Genomic DNA, 20,737 nt, shown 5'->3' on the forward strand with positions numbered 1-20,737 from the left:
GCGCGAGGTACATAGTAAAAATCACAATTTACGAAATATAAAGCAAGCTAGGCACTGAAAACTAAGCGCGAATCAAGATATATACATTTTCTACACTTCTATCTTTATCTCACCTCATTTATCTATTTTCTATCTCTATCTTATTTATTCATCTAAATTAAGTAGTTTAATGCGTTTGTAGCATTTGTTGCCTAATCTCGTCATGGATTGATTTTTCGCTTGTTCACGATTCTTGTACTTCTGATCTAATGTTGATCTAATTTTTGTATTTTTTAAAAAAGTTAATAATTACATACTTATGAATATTAAAATTTGTTTTCTTTCGTATTACGTTTGCCAAACTCTTCTCTTCCTTAAGTCCAATAAAGAACTACCAATAAAAGATTTCCGCGCACTCGAGTTGAGAGAAGTGGCCCCGCGTAACGTAGTCGCTAACGCTCTCGCCTTCAGTGCGAGCGGTCCCAGGTTCGACTCCCGGTAGGGGCACTCGGTCGAAAAAGTGTAAAAGCATTTTCAGGCCAGCCACCCTGAATGAGGTTTTCCTCATTCACACCAGGCAAATGCCGGGGTGATACCTAACTTATAGGTTCAGACCTCTTCCTTCCTTCCCCAATCCTTTCTTCCTTCACTTTCCCCGGATAGTGTGCCCCCTCAAACGTGACGGGCTAAATGGCCTTAGATGCCGAGAGCCCAGAAATCTAATAATCATAAATCCTAATCGAGTTGAGGGAAAGATGTTAATACAGGGTGTCTAAGACATTGAGTTTAGGAACTGTAGTATGCCATATTTCTGGTATCATTTTTTTTAATTAACATTCCGATATAAAAATCAAAACTTAACTTAACAAACTTAACATAACTACAGTAGAAGTCCTGCTTTAAGTTTTTTAATGGAATAGGCTCACTATGTACGTAATGCAGTCAATCATATCTAGTCTGGTCTACTTACCTTTGGCTTGAAAAGTTATCAAATAAAAAGCACACTTAACTTTGGTTGAAACTTAAATTTACAAAATTTAATTGTTAAAACAAAATCCAGTATAATTCAAGGACTTCCACTACAGTAGACACCTTGTGATATCTTGATTCGAACTTAGTACTCAGCGCCTAACATAATGACTTTTTAATTTAACTCGCGCCCAAACGTCTGGCGCCCAAATGGCTTCGCGCCCAAACGTCCAGTGTCCAAACGGCGGGGCCCAAACATCCGCGCCCAAACGGCGGCGCCCAAACGTCACGTACCCGTGGAGAATATGTAAGTGATCTGTCATTACTACGCACTGTAATACAAAGGCATACTCTAATCACTACTTAAGACAGGTTATGCGTATTTTTCGCATGTCTTCCTCTATACCGACAGTTATTTAAGTGCCTTCTTTGTACGAACGTATCCTTACATTATCGCGAAAACATTCCAGTTTTACATTGTCTTGACCCGGAGTATGTCTGCTCGTACTGACTACATAGCATAGGTTGCTATGGGTTTCCCTCACAAGTAATTCTTTTAATGGAATGTGTTTGTAGGTACATTATCCATGATATATAAATATGCAGGAATACTGTTCATGGCATTTAAATTTGTACGGGGATTACAAATACGTAAATAATGCATACGTAGGCGAAAAAAAATTAGAAAGCATTAACAATTATTGAAAAATTGTAAACTCTGTTTTTATGCAGCATCCTCTGAAGTTCACCTGTTCCAAGTGGTACATCAGCATGTGTCAGAAACAGACGACTGTACAAATTACTGTACCATCTACACGAAGGAATGAATAGAATATTTCACTGTTATGGAAAGTGGTATAAATTCCGTTAACCTCCGCCTGCTTATAAAACATACGTTTGGTCTAGTTTTGATTAGGTTAGCTTAGTTTGTTTAGTTTACCATATTGTTTGTGGCAGTGTTTAACGGAATTAACCCTAAAAGTGTGTTCCGTATTCTTAATATCTACCACAAGCAGTATGTAAAGTGATTCTACAAATGAGTTTGCCTTACCTAAAATTATACTATACCAGAATAGAATACTCTCAATGAATATAGGTATTATGAATGACCACGAATTAAATATTGGATGCTGAAGTAAGCTTATATTTATTAGACAACCTCAAACCTATCGAAGAATCATCATTCAAAGTAACTTAGAATATAATTTATCTTCCCTCCTCCTCCTTTATTTGTTTTGAGTTGTCATTAATATATCCTACTAAATTTGTACATGAAAAATAAACTAAAAGTTAAAAACAGGTTTCACTGATACTTGTCACTTTCAAATTACCCTATGAGTTTTTTCTCCCGTTAACTGCAATGTTTCCAACACTGGGGCAAATTCAAATGCCTTCACGCTCATTGTGTTTTTAATTGCTGAAAATTTTGGGCAAATAAACGACTTCAGATTCTTTTATAAACTATAAAAATTGCCCATTATCATTCACTTAACCTCCCGCCCCGCTTTCATGAGGGCAGACATGACACCCAAACAGTGAGCACAGTGTTGCCAAAATGTTGACACAAAATATCGCTAAATGAGATGTGAAAAGACTCTAATTTTGGGTGAAAAGTCGTTTTAAAAAGTTATTGGTGAAATCTGTTGTCTATAAGCATTGTTTTAAAGTTGTAGATGTAAAAGTAAACAATATGTTGTACTCACATCTTTATCAACAGGGCCCAACTAATCCTTGAATTCAGGGATCATTTCACATTGTTTCGGGTACTTTTGTTCATATTTTGGAGTCATAATTGTACCGAAATAATTAACACTACAGTACTTACATTATGCAATTTGTTTATAGAAAAAGTGTAGAACAATTAAAAGATCCCAAAGGACAAATATAACAAACATCCACTTCGCTTTTATTCACGCATCTATAGTGAATCTTGTTGCTATCGGTAATGCTGTATTACTTGTGTCTCTCAACGGAAGCTCTGCGAACTAAAGGGCATCAAGTTTGTAATTGTTCTCCGTTAGATGGCAATTGTAACAGATAACAATGCAGGATTGTGGGGGGTTATACATTTTATTTCCAAACTTTTCATCACTTGCGTTGATTAAAACAAACAAAAAGAAAGAAAAAAACATTAAGAAACTGTTTTGAACTAATAATGCTTCTCTACAGATAAACAGGTTATTTGCAGCAAAAAGTCGCTAAATTTGTAAGTAAGTAGCTAAATCGTCATTTAAAAATCACCAGAAAAGTCGCCAATCGGAAAAATGAGTTTTTGTTGCTAGCCTGGAAGCATTTTTGCCGATCCCAAACGTTTCAGCATTCTTGCCAATTTGATGTCGAGAAGAGAACCCAAACAACCCATGCAGGGCTTCTACCCCGTTCCTACTACTACTACTACTACTACTACTACTACTACCATGGGCAGCGATTAGGGGGGGCAAGAGGGGACAGTTACCCCCCACTTTTTTGAAGTGACCACGTAACTCTTTTAAATTATATCATCTATTTTTCGGTGAAAGGCTAGAATATTCATTATTCGATTTTAAAAAGTACCCAAAAATTTTTTTTGCTTCTGTTTTTTTTTTAATCAAGCCTGGAAGGCATTGTAGAACACATTACATATGCTTTCGCGCCTTTCTCAGTGAAGACGTAGAGTGTGATGACGTCATAACTAAAAAAATTGATATGACTTTTTTATTATTTTTTGCAGGGCTTACTTTTGCACCTAGAAGATTGAAATTTTGCACACACATTCAGTGCACCCCTTATTATTTTTCAGATTCTTTTCCGATTTCTGTGATAAAACAGGGAGGTCCAGAGGGGCAAAAAGGTAAAAAAAAAAAGGATATATTTTTATCAAAGATCCCTTTTTTCGCGATTTTCTCTCCTCAAATACATGATGGGACATGTGAATGGTACCGTGTGAAAGGCTGTTCTGTTCTAAAAGGAATTAGGTACGAAACATGATCCTAGTATAAATAAGGATATCTCATGAAATTTTTACCTGAGATCCTTTTTTATACGGGAATCTGGAGTATTGTAGATATATTATTTTTGGCGGGCTTACTTTTGTACCTAGAAGATTGAAATTTTGCACACACATTTAGTACATCCCTTTGTATTTTTCAGATTTGTTTCAGATCTCTGCGTTAAAACAGGGGGGCACAGAGGGGCAAAAAAGTACAAAGAAGGAATATTTTTCAAACAAATAATCCATTTTTTCATGATTTTCCCACCTCAGGTACAGGATGGAGACATGTGAGTGGTAGGTGTATACCATTTGAAAGTGTGTTCTATTCTGAAGGGAATGATGTACTAACAATGATCATAGGATAAATAGGGATGTCTCAGGAAAATTTTATATTACATCTAGGACATCTGGGGCATTGCGGGAATGTTCTTAACTCATTGGTAAACATTTTCCCGCACTTAGTTTTCAAGATTGAAGCTTGAATTTTTTTTTATACACATCTAGTACACCCCTTCATATTTTTCAGTTGATTTTGAGATCTGTGCGTTAACATAGGGAGTCCAGAGGGGATCAAAGTTTGAAAAAATCAGGGAAAAATCCAGATTTTCTTCAAAATTTCCCGCCTTAGGGACATGATAGGAAAACGTAAATGAAGCCGTTTGAAAGTTTGTTCTATTCTGAAGAAAATGAGGTACAAAGCATTATACTAGGATAAATAGGGATGATGCTATAGTTGATTGGCTGAATTCAATAATTTACCTTTAAAAAGCCATAATTTAAAATGGTTAATGTATATAGTTTCATTTGGAAATATAAAGTTTTTGCATATATTACTGGTTCATAGAAAAAAATGTTAGCACATAATATTTGTCGTTGCGTAAGTGGGTATTGGTTATTTGTCTTCTCATGGCAGCTACAGGAACTGCAATTCAAAGGAATTAATATTACAATTGCGTCGTAGCATATGCTTGTAGTATTTACAGTCTTTCATTTTCTAAGAATAATAACATACATTTAATGGCAAGTGTGGAATTAAAAATGTAAGTTGTTTATTAATCCCCAGTTTCAATATAACTTCTACAAAACAAGCCTCATTATTCATTAGTATGATTAATAATATCCTTTCTATTTATTTGTTTTGCAAATATGTTATTAAATAATCTGATCACACAATTTTCCAGACAGAATTTTAAGATGTTCACGAGCAAGGAATCAAGGGTTAGTAACTAATGTGCGTTCCTCTTGTCAATTTACTTAATTAAATATGAAACACGATATACGGTATTTTAACTGAAAAAGATAGTATCATATTAGTTATAGAACTTTTCGTCCAACAAAGTGTTAGAAACAACCAGGAAAACTAACATTGATATACAAATATTCAAATCATGTCTTGCCCCCCCCCCCACTTTTAACGTCCAATCGCCGCCACTGACTACTACTACTACATTAGCTGTGGATCTATATAGTACAAGGGCAAACTTATTTTAATGAAAGAAGTTTAATGAAAATTTTAAAAAATAATCGTTAAATCACTTTTTGAATATTATTTTTAATCTTAATTTAACAAAAGAAGTGTTATAAAAATTTTAAAAATAGTAAAAAAAACTCCGTGGGCAGGAGTTGAACCCACGCGAAAAACGACTTTCCTTACTAGCATGTTACACTAGCCCACTCGGCTACCAGAGCAGACAATAATTGCTCCTTACTTTGTGCTATATGTAGATCATGACTCGTGATATCGTATCTGTATCGGCCAATCAGATCAGAGGATATCTGAAACGTTTGGGATCCGCAAATATGCATCCTGGAAGTCGAGTAACCCAGATTTAGCGACGTTTCCCCCAAATTGGCAACACTGAGTGAACATCAGTATTGACAAGACATAATCAAACTTTAATCCACATATGAACTCCAATTGTACCATCGGTACAAAGATATAGTGGTAAAAAAAAATATAAAGAAGGAATCTCATTCCATACCTCTCTTTACAAAATTCGTAGACTAAAATGCTACAATTAATTCTAAGTGCTATTCTTGTCACCACAAAATAAAACGTAAAATTTGCGTTCCTTTGTATCTAGATAATATGGAATGAAGTCCAAGCATGAGAAGAATGAAAGTTCTCAAACAGAAATGAAGAAATATATTTTTCTATATTTTATGTATATAGAAGCCGTGCAAGGTAAAGGTTAAGTACGGCACACGGAAGAATTGTGTGGAACAATTAAAACTCTTCACTAACACTCTTCTTATAGTCCTCCAAAAGATTTGCGCTGGACGACATGACACTATCCCATTTAACAAAGATGAAATTCAAGGGGACCACCAGAAGTAATTGTAAATAAATTAAAATACTTTCACAATATACGTATAAGTACACATCTGGACATATGGCATAAAAGCTACTGCAATAACACAAACTAACTTGTACTATGAGGCCTCTAAACCCCACGAATGCTATCTAACCGAGTCAGGGCAAGGCCAAGCTGATGGAGACGCGCTGCAGTACAGGGGATGTCCGTAGGAAACAGGCGCATCAGCGATGTTAAATAAATGCGCAAGCAAGAGTAGTGAGAACAGGATGATGTTCTCAGTGATGCGAGCTCCAATATCAGTTGTAATGCTTTAAGACTTGTAACGCTCACTTGTAAAATAAAAATACAGCATTTTTGTACTGTGTAAACACAGTACAGACCTTTCTCATATGCACTTATTTATTTTAATCATTGTATAGCTCTTGTAATAATTTTATGCTACTAATCCTGGGGGCGCGGTGGCTCAATGGTGGAGCGTTCACCTCCGGTGCTTGGGGTCCCTGGTTCGATCCCAGCTCGCGCCGTGTGGACTTTGTGGTGGACAAACACCGTGCTCGTGGGTTTTCTCGGGGTTCTCCCGTTTCCTCCCACTTTCTTCATTGCACCATTTTTCACTCATTTCTCATTATCATCGTCTCCTTTAGCCTAACCGGCATAATCGTGGGACGTTAAACTTAAAGATTTCATTTCATTTTTTCCAATCACTTGTCAACGAAGCGGCATATTGAGGTGGTGTTTAAACTCACCAACAACTACATATTCCAAAAATACCGACCATGGAGGTCAAAGGTAAAACTACTTAAAACCTAATAACTCGAAAACGGAGCCACATATTGAAGTGCCGTTTCCACATCATCAACCACCACATGTCCCAAGGGTCAAAGGTCAAAATACTTAAAACCTAATGACTTGAAAACGGAGCCACATATTGAGGTGCTGTTTCTACATGTCAACGAAGCCGCATATTGAGGTGGTGTTTCCACTCACCAAAAACTACATGTTCCAAAAATACCGACCATGGAGGTCAAAGGTAAAAATACTTAAAACCTAATAACTCGAAAACGGAGCCACATATTGAAGTGCCGTTTCCACATCATCAACCACCACATGTCCCAAGGGTCAAAGGTCAAAATACTTAAAACCTAATGACTTGAAAACGGAGCCACGTATTGAGGTGCTGTTTCTACATGTCAACGAAGCCGCATATTGAGGTGGTGTTTCCACTCACCAAAAACTACATGTTCCAAAAATACCGACCATCGAGGTCAAAGGTCAAAATACTTTAAACCTAATAACTCGAAAGCGGAGCTACATATTGAGGTGCCTTTCCACATCATCAACCACCACATGTCCCAAAGGTCAAAGGTCAAAATACTTAAAACCTAATAACTCGAAAACGGAGCCACATATTGAGGTGCTGTTTTGGTCATCAACCACCAAATGACCAAAAAGTATTGACCGCCATTTCCTAACCCAAGAGTGTTGGGGTAGCTACCACCGTAAAACAAAATAATCTCTATTGTGTGTGTGTGTGTATTCTATGCTATGTTAAAATAGGAGTTGAAAAAGAGAACGACTCTTTAAAAGAACACCCGACAGTGAATATATTTGTAAAAAAACCAACGCATGGCTAAGAAATGCCCAATTCATCCGCGGGATGCCCTGTATGGTGGCAGGGTCGACGCCATGAAACTTTACAAAAAGGTGAAAGAGGGAGAACGTATCATGTATACCGATATAATCTCCCTTTATCCTTATTGTTGTAAAGTGAAAAATTATCCTGTGGGTCATCCGAAAATTTATTTGGGAGATGACGAGTGTCCTGATGTTTCGGAATTTAGGGAATAATAAAGTGCACGGTATTAGCCCCGGACAATCTCTACCACCCAGTGCTGCCCTATGGGAGTGGTGAAAAGTTATTATTCCCCTTATGCCGAACATGCGCGGACACTCTTAATGAAAAAGAACACGCATTCGGATGAGGAGAGAGCTTTGACTGGAGTATGGGTTGTAGACGAAGTGCGGGTAGCTGTTGAGAAAGGATACAGAGTGCTCGAAAAACATGAGGTATGGAGCTATGAGGTTGTAATGAATGACGCTGAAAAGAAAGAGGACGGTTTATGACCTCTACATTAACCTGTTTTATGAAGATCAAGACTGAATGTAACGGTTGGCCTGCAGGATGCGTCACTGAACAACACAAAGACCAGTTCATACACAAGTATTATGAGAAAGAGAGTATCCAATCAGACCGAGAAAAGATTATGTGCAACAAACCTAAGAAACGAATTTCAAAGCTGAGGTTAAACGGCCTGTGGGGTAAGTTCGCACAAAAGAGAAAACATGGAGCAAATCATTATCATTAAAACTCCCGAGGAGTATTTCGATAAATTAACAAATCCGAATATTGAAGTTAAATCATGAATTCCAATCGGCGACAAAATCCGTATGCTCAACTGGAGTGTTAATGAGAGCGTTATTGCTCCTTTTAAAAATATTAACGTGATAATCACCACATACACCACGACACACGCACTCCTCGAGTTATTTCGTTATATGGATTTACTTGTCGAGCGTGTGTTATATTATGATACCGACAGTATTATTTACACTCAATCACCTTGTGAGCCACAGTTAAAAATTGGAGTGTATTTAGGGGAATGAAAGAATGAGTTAGCAGAATATGGTCCGGATGCATATATCGAAGAATTTTTGTGCTGGTGGTCCCAAATGTTACGGCTATACCGTTGTTAACATTCTTAATGGTAAAACAAAGACAATATGTTAAATCAAGGGAATCACACTGAATAATAAAACATTAAAATATGTTAACTTTGAACAGATGAAAGATATGATTTTAAATAATTCACCTTCTATTAGCGTTCCTCTCGGTCGACAAATTGTACTCGGTCAAAGATTATAAATTGATTACTAAGCCTGAGGCGCATAAAATCTATCAGGTTACTGCTAGTAAAAGGAAACGAATAGAAAATTTTGACACACTTCCATACGGGTATAAAAGAAAACGAATAGGGTAAATACAGTATTAGTAGAAACGAAAGTTTTTAATTAAGTAGAGAGAGAGTGGTGAGTAAAAAAATGGATAATCAAATTTTAAATCATTATTATTATTTTAATGAAATCGAGATATGTGTTGGTCTAGCATACGATGATGGGGGAGAATTTTCTGTTATTATCACTTTACATAATTACTATGATCGTATTCGTCTTTCACCTGATGAGTGGTATACTTTTCTGTCATATTATTTATATATTGAAAACTACTTTAATGCTGTTACAAATTCTTCATTGCCTACACAATTTTCCGTTAGTAAAAATTAGGAAATATCATTGTCAGATACTCTTAAAGGTATTCGTCAGTGTTTTATTCTCTCGTCAGATGACGATAGTAATGGTCAGGTAAATTTTTGTGTTTATACATGGAGAAAACTCCAGCTTTATTTGCCATGCATTTAGCAGGCCATAATTACTTTTCTCAATTATGTATAGATGTAACAAAGTATGTTCAAACATGTATGAAAGAGAGTACTACTACTACTACTACAACCATTCCAGAATTTACTACTACTACTACTACTACCAATCTACCGTCTGAACGTATTGCACTAGAAGTATTCACATTTTTGAATCGTAATAATAATAATATGTTATTATATTCATAATTATTTTGTGGTGTATTAGAATATGGAGTTTCAACATCTATTTACTTGTATTACAGCTGGTCCCACTGGGTGTGGTAAAAGAGTTTTTAAAACATTATGCCGAAAAATGGAAAAATATAGTATGGTGTTATGGTGAGTGGCAACCTCTGTATGAAACTCTATCCTCACGTTGTACATTTAAAGAAGGGGTCCCCAAAATAGATGATTTTTCAGCACAAGCTGGCCCACATCTTGTAATTATTGATGATTTAATGTGAGAGTGTGATACACGAATCGTTGACTTTTTTTACTAAAGGTAGCCACCACCGAAATTTAAGTGTTATTTTTATAACGCAAAATATTTTTCACCAAGCTAAAGGTATCCGAGACATATCATTAAATTGCCATTATATTATATGTTTTAAAAATCCCAGAGACCAGGCTCAAATTAATTATCTAGCACGCCAATAATATCCTGGTAACAAAATTTGTGCAGGAGGCCTATCAGGACGCAACTCGAGATACTCATAGTTATTTGGATTTTGATTTAAAACAGGGCATTCATGACGAACATCGTGTTCGAACAAAAATTTTCCCCTCAGATTCTTACAATTATGTTTATGTACCAGTAAAAAAATAATCTCAATAACTTTTATATTTTAATATTCAATTTTAGTATAATAGGTACAAATAAATAAAAATGATTAGCAAAGAGAGTGCGCATTAACTAAAACTTTTAGCAAAGGCAAAACCTAAAGTACGTAAAGCAATTTTACAAAATGCTGATCCCGAATTAATTCGCTCTATTTGTGAATGTTCCTATAACGTATTACAGGGAAATGTTCCGTTAAATAAAAAAGAGAAAAATAAATTAAAAAGATATAAAAAGGAATTGAGGTATTTAGTGAAAAAGGTCCGTCATTAAAACAAAAGAAAAAACGAATAATTGTACAAAAAGGTGGGTTTCTTACTGCATTGCTTGCACCTATTATTGGAGGTATACTATCTAGTTTAGTTAAATAATTATGCAGCATGCACAGAAACTTGTTTTAATTTCGCCTGAAAAATTGCACCAATATCAAACTATATCTAATTTAGATGATGAGATGAAAAATATTTTAAATACTAAAAATATGAGTGTTGAAGAAAAATGGATACGATATAAAGAGGTGTTATAAAAATATTTACACATTGTGCAAAAACCTACTGCCACAACATCAACTAGTATTGGTACTAAGGAGGAGGAGGAGGACGATGAAATACTATCTACTCTCCCCGAAAATTGTCTGAGTAAAGCAAGACCTTTATTACGTAAATAAAACAAAATTCCAACATTCATTGGGATGACAATGGTAATGTTAATATTTATTATAAATTAATTCCTGGTGCAAATATAGTAGATCTAATATCAGATTTTGTTAGGTGTCGCAAGAAAAATATTCCCCTTACAGGTTGGAACCCTTTGCTGTACTGTTAGCAAAATCCAATATACCTTTAGAATATATAAATAACCCACAGCGTATAGAATATATTCGTAAGTTGACATCATCTGCTGCTGCTGCTGCTGATCCAAAACAGGAGGAAGAAGAAGAGGAGGAGCCACCACGTAAGCGTAAAGTTGTCAGCAGATAGCGTGATTATAAAATATGAAGAAGCTGTCCGATATTTATTATAACACTTCACACCCTGCCTCGTTTTCAACTGCTACGACATTATGAAGAGCTGTGAAAAAATCAATTCCTTTACACAAGGTGCAACAGTGGGTAAAAGAACAGCCGACTTATACACTGCATAAGCCAGCACGTAAAAAGTTTCCACGTAATCCCTATTTAGTGTTCAATATTGACGATCAGTGGCAAGCTGATTTAAACGATATGCAAAGTCTGCAGAAGTATAATGATGGTTGCAGGTATACTTTAACAGTGATTGATTTGTTTAATCGTTATTCATGGGCTGTGCCTGTACGTACAAAAACTGGTGAAAACATTATAAAAGCATTTAAGCAAATATTTGCATCTACCCGTCGTAGACCCTTACGTCTACAAACAGATAAAGGTACAGAGTTTGTTAATAAACCATTTCAGTTATACTTAAAAAAGAAAAATATTAAATTCTTCACAACACAAAACCTCGATATTAAGGCAAGTGTAGTGGAACGTTTTACTCGAACTCTTAAAGAACGAATGTGGAAATATTTTACAGCAAAGAAGACTTACCGATACATAGATGTGGTATCGAAACTTGTTCAGGCATATAATTCTAGACCACATAGAGCTCATCAATTACCACCCGCCAGTGTGAACCAAGACACTTTTCAACAAGTTTGGAATAAAAAAAAACCGATGCCTCATAGTAACATTGCAAAATATAAAAAAAGGTGATACTGTACGCATTACTAAAGCGAAACGGCATTTTGAAAAAGGGTACAAAGAAAAGTGGACTGTAGAAATATTTAAAATAAAACAGGTGATACATAAGGAAAAGAAAGTGGTTTATGTGTTGGAGGATTTAAATGGTGAAGTAATTGATGGTACATTTTACGAAGAGGAATTACAAGGAGTGCCTCTGCCTAAAGTTTATGAAATAGACGAAATTTAAAAGTTAAAGGTAAACGTGTACTTGTTCGTTGGCGTGGATACCCCCTTCCTTTAATTCATGGATTCCTGTGTCACATTTAAAAAACATTTAGCCACAATACAATATTATAAATTAATGTTATATTTGTGTATATAGAAAAAATGAATGATCCATACTTTAAATACTATACGCATCAAGCAGGAGGTGGTTATAACGTGTATAGGAGTGCGCCATATCAAGAAGGCTATGGTATTGGAAGTTTTTAGGTGGTTTATTTCGAAGTGTATTTCCATTAATTAAACAAGGTGAAAAAACTGTTGGTAAAGAATTGTTACGTACAGGAATTAATGTAGCTGGAGATGTATTAGGTGATAATAGACCTATTGAAAAAAGCTTTAAAATCACGTTGGCAAGAAGCTAAAAATAATTTAAAAATTAAAGCTCAAAATAAAATAAATCAAGTATTGGAAGTATCAGGCAGGAGAAGAAAACGAAGAAAAGTTCATTTTGCACAAACTGGTGGTAAAAATAATAAGAGGAAGAAAAGGAAGAAGGAGAGTGATATTTTTGATTAATATGGAACAGAGTACTAGCTTTTATCTTACATTACCAAGTAACAGTTCTATGGAGTATTTTCACAAAATACTTTGTCATGTTATACTACCGAACTATATCATCCATTTGTGCCAGAGAAAGGTGAGTGGGAGACAGCAGTTGTTGAAGTACATTATACAAATTCATTTCAGGATGTTTGCAAATATACTAATAATATTTATTATCGTCTCATGAATACAAAAAGCTGGAACATAACTAAAATCTTACCAGGACACTATTATAATGTTGATGATATTCTATCTCAAATTAATCATAAAAGTGATATATTAAATTTACAATTAAAAGTTAAAGCATCAGTAAAACGAATTGAAGTCAGCAGAGTAAGCAATGACCAGGAGAAGCTTATAGAAGTACGTCTATCTCCTGAACTAGCCAGAATACTAGGTTTTGATCATATACAACAAGAAGATATTGCAGTTGTGCATCATGCTCGTTATCCACCTGATTTACAAAAATCGATACCTACACTTATGTATATTTGCAGTGATATTGTAGAACCACAAATGGTAGGCTATACTATAGCTCCATTGTTACGTATTATAAATACAAATATTACAGAGTATGGTATTAATAATGTACATACTTTGACAATCATCATTATGTCCCCGTACAACGTAAACAATTTGATCAAATTATTGTTGATTTAAGAGATAGTACAGGTAATCCACTTCCTTTCCAATATGGCAGTGTATGTGTAAAATTACATTTTCGCAAACGTAATACGGTATTGTAAATTTTAACTTGTGTGAATATTAATAGGAAGAAAAAGAAAAAAATCAAAAATGCAGTGTGAGTGTGTGAAATCAGAATTAGATTTATTTGCTGGTTTACCCACTCAAACTAGTATTATAGGTAATAAAATAGTTCCATATAAGCCTGTGGCTTCAATATCTGATAATGCACCAATATAATTTGTTGTCCACGGTCATGGGGAAGACTATATGGACTTACCGCACACAATGTTATATATTAAAGGTAAAATTACTAAATGAGATGGTTCTAATTTAACTTCTGCCGATAAGAAAATTGGTCCTGTAAATGATTTTCTCAATGCAATGTTCAGTGAAGTGCAATTATATTTGAATAATCAACTTATTTCCTACTCTTCACATACATATCCATATCGATCATATATTGAAAAACTACTACATTATAATGCTAATGCTAAATCAACGCATCTTCAAATATCAATGTGGTTTAAAGATACTGCAGGGCATATGGACAGTGTGTCCGATGGTAATGTAGGATTTAAACAACGTTTTCTTCTCACTACTTTAAGTCAGTCATTTGAATTATTGGGTTATATTCATGCTGATATATTTAATCAGGAGAAATTTTTACTGAATGGTTTACAACTGCGTATTAAAGAAATTCCAGCTAAACCTGCATTTTGTCTAATGGGTGACACAGATGTTGATGGAAAAGTTGTAATTGCAGATGCAACATTGCTTGTGAAAAAGGTTGATGTATCACCAGCAGTTAAAATAGCGCAAAATAAAGTATTACAAAATCCTAAATTTACAATAAAATATCCTATAACAAAAGTGCAGGTAAAGACAAACTCTGCCACAAGGAATTATGGGTAGTACACTTCCAGATCTGTTTTCAGGCATAGTGCCTAAACATGTTATTATTGGGTTTGTTACTAATACTGCTTTCAATGATACTTATCAGACAAATCCGTTCAATTTTCAACATTTTAGTATGTCATTTTTTGCATTGTATGTTGATGGAACGCCTGTACCATCCAAACCAATACAACCTGTTTTTGATAATAAGCTATATATACAGGCATATTCCACGTTATTTACAGGTTCAGGTATTTATTATTCTAATCAAGGTAATTAATGATATTTCACTTGCCGTAATGATATAATCCTAATGGTTGTACTCTACTGGTGTTTGATATAACCCCCGATTCTAGTGCTAGAGCTGCATTTCATACTAGTCCACAACGGCAAGGAAGTGTACGTTTAGAGGTTCATTTTAAAGAAGCACTGCCATCTCCTGTAACAGCAATTATTTATGGTGAATTCTCCTCAGAATTAGAAATTGATTTCCAGAGAAAATATATATTAATTAATTAAAAAATGTTAAATACAATTGAACTTTATGAGGCACTACAACAAAATCTGCCTAAAAATCATGTTATTGGTGTATATGCTGCAGATGAGTTACCTCTGTTTATTCATACATCTCCAGCAGCCATAATTATAAATACACTTTCTAGTGATAAGTCTGGTGAACATTGGGTTGCGGTTTATATATCTAATATGCGTGTGAGATTGTATTTCGATAGCTATGGTATACCTTCCTATATACAACATCATATAAGGTTTTTAAAACGAAACCGTCTGTATTATACATGGAATAATAGACGTATTCAAGGTGATTTATCTCAAATTTGTGGACATTATTGTTTCCTATATCTAGCTTGTCGTGCGTCTGGTTATTCACTACGCGATTTCTTAAACAAATTCTCACTCACCATTATTGATGCTAATGATATTATGCTTTATTCATTTATGAGAGTATGATGATGATGATGGTCACTGGCGCGAGATTAAGTTCTCCGTAAACCATGTATGTGTGTGGGTGTGAATAACCAGACTTGTTAAATGGTGTTGTTATTTTTTTAAACACTGCTAAAAAGGCTAATATTTAACTCCGTCATTGCCGAACCCAAGAGTGTTGGGGTAGCTACCACCGTAAAAGAAAATAATATCTATTGTGTGTGTGTGTGTATTCTATGCTATGTTAAAATAGGAGTTGAAAAAGAGAACGACTCTTATGTAATCTGTGCTATGTTAAATAGTCCATACTCTTTACTAAATATGGAAAAAGCACATCAATACGTGGCTCCGTTTTTGAGTTATTAGATTTTATATTTTGACTTTTGACCTCGATGGTCAACACTTTTGGACATGTGGTAATTGATGACCAATTGCTAAATGTGGAAATGGCACCTCAATATGTGGCTCCGTTTTCGAGTTATTAGGTTTTAAGTATTTTGACCTTTGACCTCGATGGTCAGTAGTTGATGGTCAATTACTAAATGTGGAAACACCACCTCAATATATGGCTCCGTTTTCGAGTTATTAGGTTTTAAGTATTTTGACCTTTGACCTTTGGGCCATGTGGTAGTTGATGACCAATTACTACACCACCTCAATACGTAGCTCCGTTTTCGAGTTATTAGGTTTTAAGTATTTTGACCTTTGACCTTTGGGACACGTGGTGGTTGATGATGAGGAAACGGCACCTCAATATGTGGCTCCGTTTTCGAGTTATTAGGTTTAAAGTATTTTGACCTTTGACCTCGATGGTCGGTATTTTTGGAACATGTAGTTGTTGGTGAGTGGAAACACCACCTCAATATGCGGCTTCGTTGACATGTAGAAACAGCACCTCAATACGTGGCTCCGTTTTCAAGTTATTAGGTTTTAAGTATTTTGACCTTTGACCTTTGGGACATGTGGTGGTTGATGATGTGGAAAGGCACCTCAATATGTGGCTCCGTTTTCGAGTTATTAGGTTTTAAGTATTTTGACCTTTGACCTCGATGGTCGGTATTTTTGGAATATGTAGTTGTTGGTGAGTTTAAACACCACCTCAATATGCGGCTTCGTTGACGAGTGATTGGGTTTTAAGTGTCATACAAAGGGCATATCCCCACATAAACTATAAGACCCAGGTAAAATAAGTGTGGCATGTTCGAAAACTCCCATATCCCGAGTTTGACATAGGAATGGCCTAGATGTAGATTTTCTTTGCGCAGTAGGTCATAAAAGGGAACGAGTACTTGAGTCCAGTGGGCGTGGCCAGGGGTCGTGGCCAAACGTGGGCGGGGCTAGGGGGCGGGATCACGTGACCTGCGCCAGCCAATCAGCTAAAAGGGGGCGTGGCTTGTTTGCGCATGCGCAGTATGAAAAACTCCCCAAGGTGTCCCCTCCTACTCCAGTGGTTTCGGAGCAGTTTGCAATATTTTTAGATTGCTCCGAAGCAACTGAATTCCGACTCCGGTTCATAAGGACAATTTTGCTCCAAATTAGTTGTAAAATAAATCCTAATAGAAATATATGATAAATAGTATATACTAACTGATATGCACGTTCTTCGCACAGGAAGGATAAGATTTCAGCAATATGCCATATTTGAAGGTGAAGAAATGAGTGAAATATATAAATAAATTAGTTTAACGCCTCTGGCGATTTTCGCTTTTTCATATCAGTATTATATATATATATATGAAGAAAAGAAATTCCTTTGGTGTTACTCCTGTTAATATCAGTAAATCTAATATCCATCATTTGGACATATTATTTTGCAAGGCTCCCTAACCATCTATTAACGATGGGGCTGCAGTAGGACTTAAACGGCACCGGAAAATATCACTATTCATCTCAGCAAGCCCGGAAGTCACTTTCCATGATTTTTACAAATATTCCTTTCCACTCCCCTAGGTTTGTCTTACCACCGTACTCTTTAGATTATAAGAATATATGAGTATGCTAATTGTTTCTAGAAACGAGGTTATATACCGAGATTCATATTCGTAGTATGAAAAGTTCGTGATATATTCAATTTCTTACATCAATTTTAAACTACTTCTTCCTCATTGAAGCTTCCCTCCTCCTCCCTTAGGATACGAACCAAAAAGTTATATATATCCTACGGTCTCATTCACTCTGAGAAAATCACTCAGAAGTATGCCAAGTCAACGATGTATGATTTAAGAGGAGATGCGTCACATTAAAATAAGAAAAAATGATTTTGGGTTGTGTTGTGAACATAAGTTTTAAAGCTAGGACTATCGAAAACGGGGAGAAAATCATTTCAATCGTTATTTGGAATACGAGAAACTGTGGTTTAACGTTCCAGATAAGGGTGCATTACATATGAGATATTCAATTGGAATCGTTCTCTGTGTAAAAACTGTGCTATTAATTTAGGCTATACGAGTTAAATAATGATTGTTAAGGAACCACAAATCATAATTTTACGCTATATCTTTAGCCTTTCGAACAGTACAAGCAGAAAATCGAACTAAATTATTGTTACATATTGGTTTTCCAAATAGCGACGAGTCCTGGAGTCGAATCCTTAATGTTATAAATTTGACTCTCCAAACAGAGACAAGTGTCGGAACCGAACCATGTTATAAATTTAGCGCCCGAACAGGGACCTGTCCTGGAACATTGATGCTATAAATTTGGCTCCCTGAACACAAGAAGATGTGAGGACAGCACCATAGTTATAAATTTGGCGTTACGAAAAGGAACAGAAACAGGGCACGGTATAATTTTGGCTCCGTAACGAAAAGTGACAAGTGACTACTGAAACACGGCGCGATCACTGAAACAAGGAACCAAAGAATCTAATGCCTGAATACATTATTTTGCATGTCTATTTGTTACATTATTTTGAACAACATGTGAAGCTTGAGTAAACGTGGAAAGATAATGCGTGAAATGCGAAACATATATAGAGAAAGGAAATATTTAATAGCATAAAGTCAACTTGAATATTGAAAAGAAACTTTCAAAATAAATAAAATTGACAATACTTTAGGCATACAGAATGATGTGTGTAACTTTCGTATATAGGCGAAGCAAAATATAACAAATTCATTTGTCAAGCAAACGTAAATTATTAGGCTGAAATTGAAAATGAAATGAATTAAAAAATGTTTGAAATAAGTAATTCTGAGCACTATCAAAAAATTGGAAAAAATGTGTTCATCAAAAGGAATCTGTTACTTTTTCATATATGGAAGATAAATTAAAAGTGTCTTGAAAGTCCCGACATTATACGAAAAGCAAAAGAACAGTTAGCTCAAAGAATATATTAGAAAGCACTTGGAAAATCATGAGATGTGCAGTAATAAACTTGTACCGATGACCAAACAGTAAGTAGCACTTTACATAACGTAAATTGCGTTAAAACCAATTGTAAAGCTGTTCAGCTAAAATGAGTTAATTTTGCAGATTCTCCTAAAATAGCAACATTAGAGTAGAGATCCGCAGAAGCAGTTAACCTTGAAAGTGTTCAATAGAAAAAAGATAATAAAAACAGAGTAGTGTACTTAAACAAAAAAAAACATACTAAAACAAAATTAGATTGCATTGTATCTGATTTTGAAAGCTCATTAAAGGATAATTCTCCGGTAGCCCAAAGAGGAAACGTAAAAACGGTAATAAGTGAATCCACGGAGCAATGTAAAATCTCGTCACCTGTCATTGTTCAACCACCTTCTGTTATTGTTATTGAGGATAATATTAAAATTGTTGACAATATGTTTGAACAAATTAAGGAAATGGTGCATTCTAATTCAAATGCTTTGAAAGAAAAAGAAATAATAACTGCCATTAGATATGTCACGACTAAATTTTATAAGGTCGAAGAATTTGTTGTATTCCCTGTAAGTGACACGGCTTTATTTCTAATTGTGTAGATGAAGAAAAGGGTGACAAATATGCGTCTGCTGTTCACAAAAGTTTGAGCTACCAAACTGTTATCTTAGATACATTTAGTGTTAAAACAGAGTTTAAGCAACAGATAGATACTTCAAAAGCAAATTGTTCATTGCACAAAGTGTTGATAAATATTCGTTGGTTTTGTACCTGCAGTTTTGTGAAAGTTTGCACTAATGTAGTTGCATTTTGAGGTAGAAACGGGGGCAGAAATTATATCTCTATGCACATTATTGGCATTTTGTTTTCGCTGGAGCATGATTGCATATCTGGCTCGTTACTGATAAGTAAGTTAGAATGTATCCGTATGCATACTAACTTTCCGTTATGTAAACACTGCAATTGTTAAAGTAGTCCCAAGGCGAAATGATTTTGTCAGCTGTGAGCTAGTATTAAACCAAGTGCAAGTAAGACATGTAGATTGAATAGCTTTCTGTATGTTCAACTGTATGTTTAAGTTTAGAAGTTTAGAAGTTATAAGTTTAGAAAATATTGAAAATAGTTTGGAACCAGGTAAACCTAACAACAGTAACTGTAATAGAGTAACATGGCAGAAAGGAATCGAAAGCTGTCAACAAAATTTCAGTAGATTGAAAAACTGCCTGAACTGCCTTAGTAAAACTGTCAAGAGATATAACCATTTGTAGATTTGTAGAAAAAGATGCCAGCGAAACAAGAGGTTGATACGTAAATTAAAGCAAAGGGTAGGGAAAATGAGCGCATATCATATTCTTTTCGTAAATTTGCAAATGTTTTCTGTAAAGTATCTTAAATAGGTAAATGCAACAGTCAATACAATAGATCCATAAGTCATTGTAAACATGATGCTGTTCTGGTGCGCACAAATAAACAACATTCTGTTGATTCGTTTGGAAAACAGAATGGTTAATCTGAACCTAGTTATTGTAGTAATAATAAGTTAGTAATTGCTTTAGGTGACGACCGCGTATCGGAAGTAAATAACAAAAATGGTAAACCGTTTTGTAAAAATTGTTAAAATCAAGTGAGTAAACCACATACGAAATAGGTATTTTATACGAAAATTGGTAGCAAAATTAAAGTAAATCACGAATAGTTAGTAGTGCTAAGCTTGCAACTGATTTTATTGCAACAATAAATCAAGATCACACAGAGAAATTGAAAAACAAAATGAAAATGAAAAGTCAATATAGT

The 20,737-nt window shown here is 35.1% G+C and overlaps 1 protein-coding gene across 1 annotated transcript in view; it reads right to left on the minus strand.

Moving 5' to 3' along the window:
- LOC145688292 (transforming growth factor-beta receptor-associated protein 1-like) overlaps positions 1 to 2,489 on the minus strand; it is a 90,940-nt gene extending 88,451 nt beyond the window's left edge. The window contains exon 1 of the mRNA XM_081762292.1: positions 2,280 to 2,489. Within this exon, the coding sequence (XP_081618418.1) occupies positions 2,280 to 2,351 (72 nt within the window). The 5' untranslated portion in view covers positions 2,352 to 2,489. The remainder of the gene's footprint in view (positions 1 to 2,279) is intronic.
- Between the last annotated feature and the right edge of the window lie 18,248 nt (positions 2,490 to 20,737).

This window comes from Thermobia domestica, chromosome 6 (assembly GCF_964235325.1).
Source record: "Thermobia domestica chromosome 6, izTheDome1.hap1.1, whole genome shotgun sequence".
In the NCBI taxonomy this organism is placed as follows: domain Eukaryota; kingdom Metazoa; phylum Arthropoda; class Insecta; order Zygentoma; family Lepismatidae; genus Thermobia; species Thermobia domestica.